The sequence below is a fragment of the Lathamus discolor genome, chromosome 1 (genome assembly GCF_037157495.1).
Source record: "Lathamus discolor isolate bLatDis1 chromosome 1, bLatDis1.hap1, whole genome shotgun sequence".
Taxonomy (NCBI): domain Eukaryota; kingdom Metazoa; phylum Chordata; class Aves; order Psittaciformes; family Psittacidae; genus Lathamus; species Lathamus discolor.
The window spans coordinates 56,972,679-56,981,180 of record NC_088884.1 but is presented as its reverse complement, the minus strand read 5'-3'; the positions used below and the strand labels follow the sequence as shown (position 1 = coordinate 56,981,180).

The window sequence follows — 8,502 nt, the reverse complement described above, 5'->3', positions numbered from 1 at the left end:
ACCAAAAGTAAACGGCAGTGATGGAATTTCCACTTAATGGATGTCCACTTAATGGAAAAAAAAAGTTTAATAGTTGGCACTGTGTCATGTTCTTACACAGAAAACAGTTAAGACTAAGGGGTGAATGAGCTAGAGACCCAGGAGTCCTCTCTCCCAGAACTGCTCATTTGCAGATGGGGCTGAGATGTGTTTGTGAACTGGGAGGTTTTGTTTGCTGAGTGCCAAACGTGCCCTTATAGCTCTGCCAGCTTCAGCCCGTGTCTGCTGGTTTCCTCCTTGCTTAGATGTGTGCTCACAAGCACACACACATACCCACGCAGGAGCAGTGGCTGGCATCCTGGGCGCCTTACCAGCCTTTCAGGGGAACACAGTGTCTCAAGAACTGTGTGAAGCTCCAGGGACAGTCACTGGCTATTCCCACGTTGAAGTGTGGATTCTTCAAGATGCCTTTATCTGAGGAGTGTTGCTTGGTTTAGTCCTGAAGTTTCCACACCTCTCTGTATGAGCTGGCACAGGCAGGATGCAGGACACAGAAACAACCACAAACCATGGATGAAATGCAAAGAGTAAATTTATTTTCATTACCTCACCAATTAGGGAGCCCCAAAGGAACACCCTGCAGAGGCACACAAGTGTGGATGCAGGCACCATGATGCTCAGTCCATGATAGAGGATCATTGAACCTGCTGGTTTCACCTGTGTTTCAGGGCACGCATAGTTTACCACAGTGCCTTGATTTCACCTACAGCAGGGCAGGAATCTCAAGCTGCCTCTATCACAGGCTTATGTTACTGAAACACAGATGTTCTACCTGTCCAACAGACAAGGCTAAACAACAATTAGTAAGATATATGTGTTCTACACAGGTGCAGGTCACTTGAGTGTATTTATAATCCTCCTTGCCAATCTTCCTTTTTTTCCCCACACCTCATTAACTTTCTTGTTGCTTCAGATGTATCACTGAAACAGTATGTTGGCAATGAAGAGTTGTGAGGGAGTGTGGAGAGATTTGTTTATATTGATCAGGCAAATCCTTCATCATTTTCCATTTCTTGCTTAGATAATACATGATCTTCCTTCTGAGTCTCTGGCATCTCTGGGGCCTTGGCAGACCAGAAGGACCAGAAGGACCTGGATGTGTGCTATCAAACCCATCCATTACCTGTCCTAAAGTGATGGAAGGAACGGAAAAGTTTGCTGTTTGCTCTGGCGCCAGGTCAGCACTTGTCAGTGTCCATCCATTTCATTGCAGGTTTCCAAAGTCAACACTAAGCATGGAGTAGCTGCCATTTCAAAAGTCAAGCTGCCGGATATTTTCCATCTTCAGCACCGCTGTACTATGGTGCTTTCTTCAGCTCTAACAGTGGCAGTGCCAAACTGTCAGTGGCTGGGTGTTACCTGAGGGCTGGAGCTGCTGGGGTGGCTCAGGCAGCCTTTCCTTAGGCACCTCTCATAAGCACAGTGTTCACTGGGGCATGAGCCCGGTCAGCAGCCACGGCTGATGGGATAATGGATAGAGATGCTTGGCACAACTTGGAAAAAAGCAAAAGGAAGGAGATGGGAGTGAGCACGTACGTATGCACCCGACATACAAGCACATCACTGCTCCTTTCGCTTGTGCTGTGTGGTGAACGCTGTTTTTTCAGACTGAGGATCTGTCAGCAATTGAAGCAGTTATTTGATTGCTCTGGATATCTTTTTTAACCGTACCAAAAGCTGTGTCATATAGAAGTAGAAATCAGGAAGGTTTATCAGTATGACTGCATAAAGGGGCAACTGCACTGGCCAACTGCTCCAAGTTCAAATGCAGCTTGTGTTTGTGAGGATGTGTTTTTACCAGTATAGTTTGGCTAAAAGAAGCTAGACAAGCAGAGTCACACTGATACAGCTGTGACTGAGCTTTACTGATAGGGAAAGGTGGTTTAGGAAAGCCAACCTCCAGACTTCACTGATGGCTGCAGGGCCAGTTAGGCCCATGATTTCAGGGCAGAACTGCCAGCTCCTCAACCCGGGGATGTTGTCCCTACCTGTTGTGTCATGGCACTTTTCCTGGCCAGCTTGTGTAGTTCTGCAGCCTCGGGGAGGTGGAGGAACAGGGTTGAGTTCAGAAGAGGGAAGGCTGCACAGAAGCCTGTGGTTTCACACCTGCCGGTGTGTTCTTTGGGCTTTCTGTGTGAAATGACATTTGGCAGGCTGTGGGTCTGCAGCGTGGCGCTGGCACCTTAGGGGTGGACTGCCTCTCTTCTGTCCTCTTCAGCAGTGGAGCAGGTTTGAAGGAGCAGCCCTGCATGTGGTGGCTGCAGCAGTATTTTCCTTTGGGATCTGTAATGGTCTGAGGACTGCCCCTTATCTGTGGGCTGGAAGTGCACAGGCGATGTCCACTGGAACATCTTTGGGGTCCAACTGTTCAAGGGGTCGCCCCTTACAGTACCTCTGGTTGCACCTTGACAGGACAGTGACTATCATGGCCTGGCCTGTCCGTTATGTCCAGATAGAAAGTCTGCCTCATGCACTCCTATTCATGTCAGCTTGAAGGAACAAGTGTCCTGGGCCCCTCTGGAATCAGACCTAGCAGGAGGTGGGCAACCACGACCCTGTGGTCTTCTGCAGTCTCAGGGCTTATTCTGTTCAGTCCCATTTTTTTAATAAAGCTACTAACCAGAAGAACAACTGTTGGGGTTCAGTCTCACAACCCAGCATTAAAAATAGCATTGCAAGGTTGACCTGGCCTGCTTACCCTAGGTCTGATTTTGCTGTGACAGAGGTAATTAAGTGGCAAAGAAAAACTGAGCATATGGTGATGTTTAAGGGAGAAACAACCTGCCCAGAACATGAACCACCCAGAAAATATTGGTCTTGTCTCAGTTACAAGATCCTCTCTCCTCCCTGTTTGTGCTAATGACTTCAATGAGAAATACCAGATCCTCATTTAATGGGGATTTCTGAATTTGTGAAATAGATACTGGAAGTGTTCCTGCAATCCGTGAGGGTTCTCGCAACCATACTGTGTATGGTAGAGGAGGAAGAAGGAAGCTTTCTACCATACATACAGGATTGTTTCTCAACAAAGGAGTTTCCCCACCCATATTGCCAGCATGAGAGTCTTTTCAGAGGATGTCAGCTTGGGGCTCCACCACATGTGTACTTCTGCTCCCTGCTGACGGGAAAGGGAGGTACCCAAGTGTGTTTAATACACCCTGTAGTACTTGCTGCTCTTGGTCTATTAACTTTCATTAATGCAGCACTTCCAGTCCCCAGGCACGAGCAGGAACCCAGCTGTGCCACATTTGCTCTGAAAGCAGAAGAAAAAGATAAATCCTTCTCTGAGGAGGTCGTGGTTGAGGGGTGTGTCTTTTAGACATACAGCGGGGAGCTAGAGATTTTGAAATAGAATCGTAGAGTCATAGAATCATGGAACCACAGAATGGTTTGGGTTGGGAAGGACCGTAAGAGCATCCAGTTCTGGCCCCTGCCATGGGCAGGGACACCTTCAACTAGACCAGGTTGCTCCAAGCCCCATCCAACCTGGCCTTGAACACTGCCAGGGAAGGGGCAGCCACGGCCTCTCTGGGCAACCTGTGCCAGGGCCTCACCACCCTCATAGTGAAGAATTTCTTCCTAAGATCTAACCTGAATCTCCACTGTTTGAGTTTGAACCCAGGAGTACGTGGAGGGGTAACTGCCACCTGCACACTGCCTTCCAGTTTGACACCTGCAATGAAAGCTTCCACAACACTGTTAGGATGACTGGAGCGTGAAATGCCTGCTGGTACTCTGGATTTGAGGATGCTTGGCCAAGCCCTGGCTGCTACATTAGGGTGCTCCAAGGAGATCATGGTCTGGAGCCAGTTCTGTGCAAGAAATTACTGAGTAGGATGAAATTCTTGAGTGCAGAAAAGAAATAACTGGGAGAATACATGATAGATGTTTACAAACCCAAGAATGGCACAGAGAGTGTGGGTGGGGAGCAGCTGTTCCCCAGGTACTGACTTTGTGAGAGCTAGTTGAGAAGGAAATAGAGAATAGGGAAAAAAGCGCTTGAGATTCTCAACTGAAGAGAGGTCAAAACCTTGATTCTCAAGCAAAACTCTCTTGAAATCCACTCAGATGGGGCCTGAAAAGCAGGGGGGTTCTTTCTCACCTCTGGAATTTTATGACTAAGCCCATTCTGGACCTGCTCTGTATTTACTGAACGGCACTGCTTTTTGGCAGCTACCCTGCGAGAGGTGTTAGTTCTTAGCAGCGACTGCCAGAGACTAGAATGAGGTGTCAGGAGACCACTCTGTAGCTTCCCTGATACCTATGCTCTATATCAAGCACCTGCTGATGGCTGCAGTAGACAGTAAGATACTGGCATGGATGGATGCCTGGTCTGAACCCTGTGGGACTCTCCTGTAGACACTGCAGGAAAGCAAGGAGGAAACTTCCCAGGCGAATGCTAGAGCGGCCTGGCCTGCACCTTCCACATGTCCAGCTCATGGGAACACATCGATTGGGCAGAGGGAAGGGAAGTTACCAACCGGACATGTGTTATCTGAGGGCGAACTACTTTACTTCTGGGAAACACTGTGAGAATGAAGAGAATAAATCAATTTTCATCTCACAGATTCAGCCCATTTCTTGTTAATGAGGTCAGTAACTGACGAAAACCCTACCAAAACCCAGCCTGTCTGTTCCGGTAAGTGCAGATGGCGCAGGGGTGCCCACTGTGGGGTTCCCACACTGGTGGGAAGCGGAAGCCCTGACTGGTGCTGTTGGGTTGTTTTCTCCCTGTGCTGCAGATAAAGAGCCGCAGGAGTCAGCTCCACCTGCAGGCACAGCTGTCTGCCAGCTCATCTCCTCTGGGATGCCTGTGAGGGACCTGTTCAAAGGTGCTCCCATGGAGGAAGGTGCTGCCAGGAAAGTGTGTGAGTGCAGAAAACCTCAGCAGAAGGGACTCGGGCCAGGAGACACACCAAACTGAAGGTGTGAGGAGTCCCTGTGTGCCTGGCACTGCTTTGACCAGCAGGTCTTCTCTCAGGCTGTGCCCAGCCCCATCTTCTGTGTGGATGCACTAGGGTGAGTGTAGAAGCAGCTTGAGAGGAGGTGGTTTGGACCATGAGACCTCCGGAGAAGCACAACAATGAAGGTGCAAAAGCATACAGTGCTGGACTGATGCTGACCCTGTGGGGCTGTGGGAGTTTCACCACTGATGCCAGGCTTAAGCCTGACTGGCCACCTGTGGACCTTTTGCCCACGGGGACTGGACAAGAAGGGAAACCACAGTGTGCTGGTATTTGCAGGGCCATAACAGACAGAAGTATAGATGGCCTTGGGTGGATATATGCATTAATACACAGTGGTCAGTGTACAGGGATTTGAAAAAGCAGTGTTTCTTCCTATCCTTTTTTGCCTGTCCAGGGAGAGTCTAAGAACTTTCCTGTTTTGTATAAAAGGAATGCTTGTGACTCAGGGAGAGTATTCCCAGAAAGCAGAAGGTAATTGGAATTAAATAAACTGGACACATCAAAATCAAGGCATTTAATAAAATAAAACATCTTGTTTTCTTCCCCAAATCTGTGTTAAAAATATGTAAATATACATCAATATTCAGAAAGGATATAAATCTCCTTGTTCTGTGGGTATATAGTGGTTTCTTCAAAGCAATGCAGCCAACTAGACAAATGTATTGGGGGGATTGGACTGAATAGGCCAGGCAACCTTTTTTTCTTTTTCTTCTCTGTTAAAAGAATCATAGATGGAGTCTTTCATGACAGTTTTGGCTGGAGCAGGGGTATCTGCTATCCCAACATGATTCTTTTTGGCTATTCTGGAACTGGTGGTGATGGTGTATGCATTGCTTCTGTAGCATTTCATGGCAGACATGCAGAAAGTTTCTTTCATCCCTCTTCTGAAGTTTGCATTATATACGGAGTAGATGGTTGGCTTAGCAGCTGAAGAACTGAAGGCGATCCAGGTGATGAACAGGAAAACCAGGGAGCTCTTTCTGTAGCTGATTTCCTGTGGGTGCCACAGCTGTACCATGTAGAAAGGGAGCCAGGAGAGGAGAAAGACCGAGTTTAACATTAAGAACATTTTGATGGTTTTCACTTTTGCTCTTGGGACAGTATTCGTTGTTCTCCTGACAGTCCTGCCATCGGTGCCTATTCTCCAAATGTACTTGATGACCCTCTGGTAGAAGAAGACAATGAGAGTCGACGGCATCAAAAACACCACCAAGAGGCGGATGACGCCATAGGTAACTCCGTCCCAAGATCTGGGGAGAAAAAAGTTGCAGTGGTCGTCACTGTTGGAGCTGTAGAAAAGGAAAGCCGGTGATGCAAATGCAGCCTCAAAGAGCCAAGAGGCCAGAATCATTTTCTTGGCTTTCTCCCTGGACACTTTGAAGCTCAGGGGGTAGACGATAGTGTAGAATCGATCCACACATATAGAGAGGAGCACATATATCTGGACTCCAGGGGTGATGTGCTGGATGTACCTTACCAGCTTGCACATCGCGTTCCCCAGTGTCCACCTGCCATAGGTGAACTGAAGCAGCACGAAGGGCACGCTTGCGACACTAGTCAGCAGGTCTGCACAAGCCATGGAGACAACGAAATAGTTGGTGGTGGATTGTGTCCTCCTGCTCCGATGGATCACTAAGCAAACGAGGGAGTTTCCAACGAGGGACACCAGCCACAACGCTCCCAAAACCATGCTGGCTGCTGTAATTTCCCCCCGCTGCATGTCATACAGTGAGGCAGTGTGGTTCCTGCTTGAGCTGGGTCCTGTGGGTGATGCTGTCATCTCATAGCCAGCAGAAGGGATGGGGCTGTCCGGGTAGCTCTCGCTCTGCAGCAGGAGCAGGAAGGTAGGGAGAACAACAGTACCGCTGTTGTTATCCATGCTGTGAGCAATCATGGCCACATCTTTTGCTCAGGCTGCATAAAAAGAGAAGAAGCAAGGTTCTATTTAATAGGTCTGCGGGAAAAACCTACCTTAAGCAATGAAAGATAATTTTAAGTAATCTACATACTGCTTAACGTAGTGGATGTCAGAGAAACAGTCAGAAATATACGGTGAGTCTCTCTGTTACAGCAGAGGCCATTCAGTTTTGTGCTGAGTTTTATTAACAACCTGACTGTTTTAGGACATGCATCTCTGTCCCCTGAAAGATAAATGTTCCTTTCACAGCTAGAGACTGAGGTGCCCTTTCACCCATGCTGGTGACCTGCAAACTGAGTGAGAGGAATACGCTGACTACACCACCACCACCACCCTAAAGCAAGCACAATCACTACTATGTCTTCTGTTTAGATGGTGTTTTTCAGCTGCCAGGATGCTCTAATGACTTCTGTATTTCCAAGCTGCCACTGAAATATAGCTCCTTGGATTAACTGTAGCCTGTCCTTTGTGGCAGATATGGGACACACCATGGTATGACATATATATGACTTCCTGTTTTAAGAAGTGAGACAGGAATAAATCTAATACTAGACATCTGCAATCTTTAATATAGTCTGTTGTGTTGGTCCTAGCCTATCACAGGGTTAAAATGTAGAAGTGCTAAATATTAGTGGCTGTGTGTATACAAACACCTTGCCTGGGCCCGATGATCCTAAAGTGTCCTTTCAAATCATGGTGTTTAGATGCAAATTCTTCTTCATTAGAAACGGAAAGTCTGCTTCTGTGGATATGTTGTGTGAATGCGTAAGTCCAGAGTCTTGATACCATAAATCTGTCTTCAGTTAATGATCAGAAGTTCAAGTGTTCATCCCAGAAACCAAATGGACAAGTTCAAAAGCCACCAGCATCCTCCTCAGCTTTCCAAGCAATCCAAATTCACAACTTTCCTTTCTGAGTATTTTTTCCACAGTGTTTTCCTGATGCTTTTTGCTGTGCCTACTCCAGCTCTGCATCTGTCACCAATTACTTTCCCCTTGTCTCCCTACTCAGACCAGAGCTCCATGGTGCAAAGCTGCTGGATGAACATGGAATCTTTGTGCTGTTTGGCATGTCATCTTCAATAACGCAATGCGAAACATAGTTGGATGTGGAAGAGAAAAAGATGTATTGATTGCTTCATGTGGCTAAAGGAGGTTTTGTTTCCTCTAGCTGTATTCATTAGCTGCACTTATTACAACATACAATATGCATGTTTCATACAAACAGGCTTGATGTACAATCAGCTGCACAGCACAGGCATGAATTTAGCCTACTTGAAAATGCAGAGTGTGCTTGGAGTGTGGCACAGCTGCATAGGCACTGCCAGTCTGTGTAGCTGCAGCCACAGTGCTGCTGGACCCCCCTGTACCTTTCTATGCCCTGCACCATGCCCAGCTGCGTACTCTGCATCAGCAGAAAATGGGCCAATATATGTCACCAGTGCTGCTCCCAATGCAGCTAGCTTTATTTCGCAGCTTTTGGGTGCAGGTAGTGTCTGGGAGCTGACAGCATGACTCAGGTTAAGTTGGACTCGTAGCTGAAGCAGTTTGGTCTAATAACAACTGGGTTTGTTTCAGT

At 47.5% G+C, this 8,502-nt stretch overlaps 1 protein-coding gene across 1 annotated transcript; it reads right to left on the bottom strand.

Annotated features, from left to right (window-relative positions):
• Positions 1-5,655: 5,655 nt before the first annotated feature.
• GPR19 (G protein-coupled receptor 19) lies at positions 5,656-6,900 on the bottom strand. The gene has a single exon (XM_065665077.1). It carries the CDS (start codon positions 6,898-6,900, stop codon positions 5,656-5,658), a length of 1,245 nt encoding a protein of 414 aa, XP_065521149.1.
• Between the last annotated feature and the right edge of the window lie 1,602 nt (positions 6,901-8,502).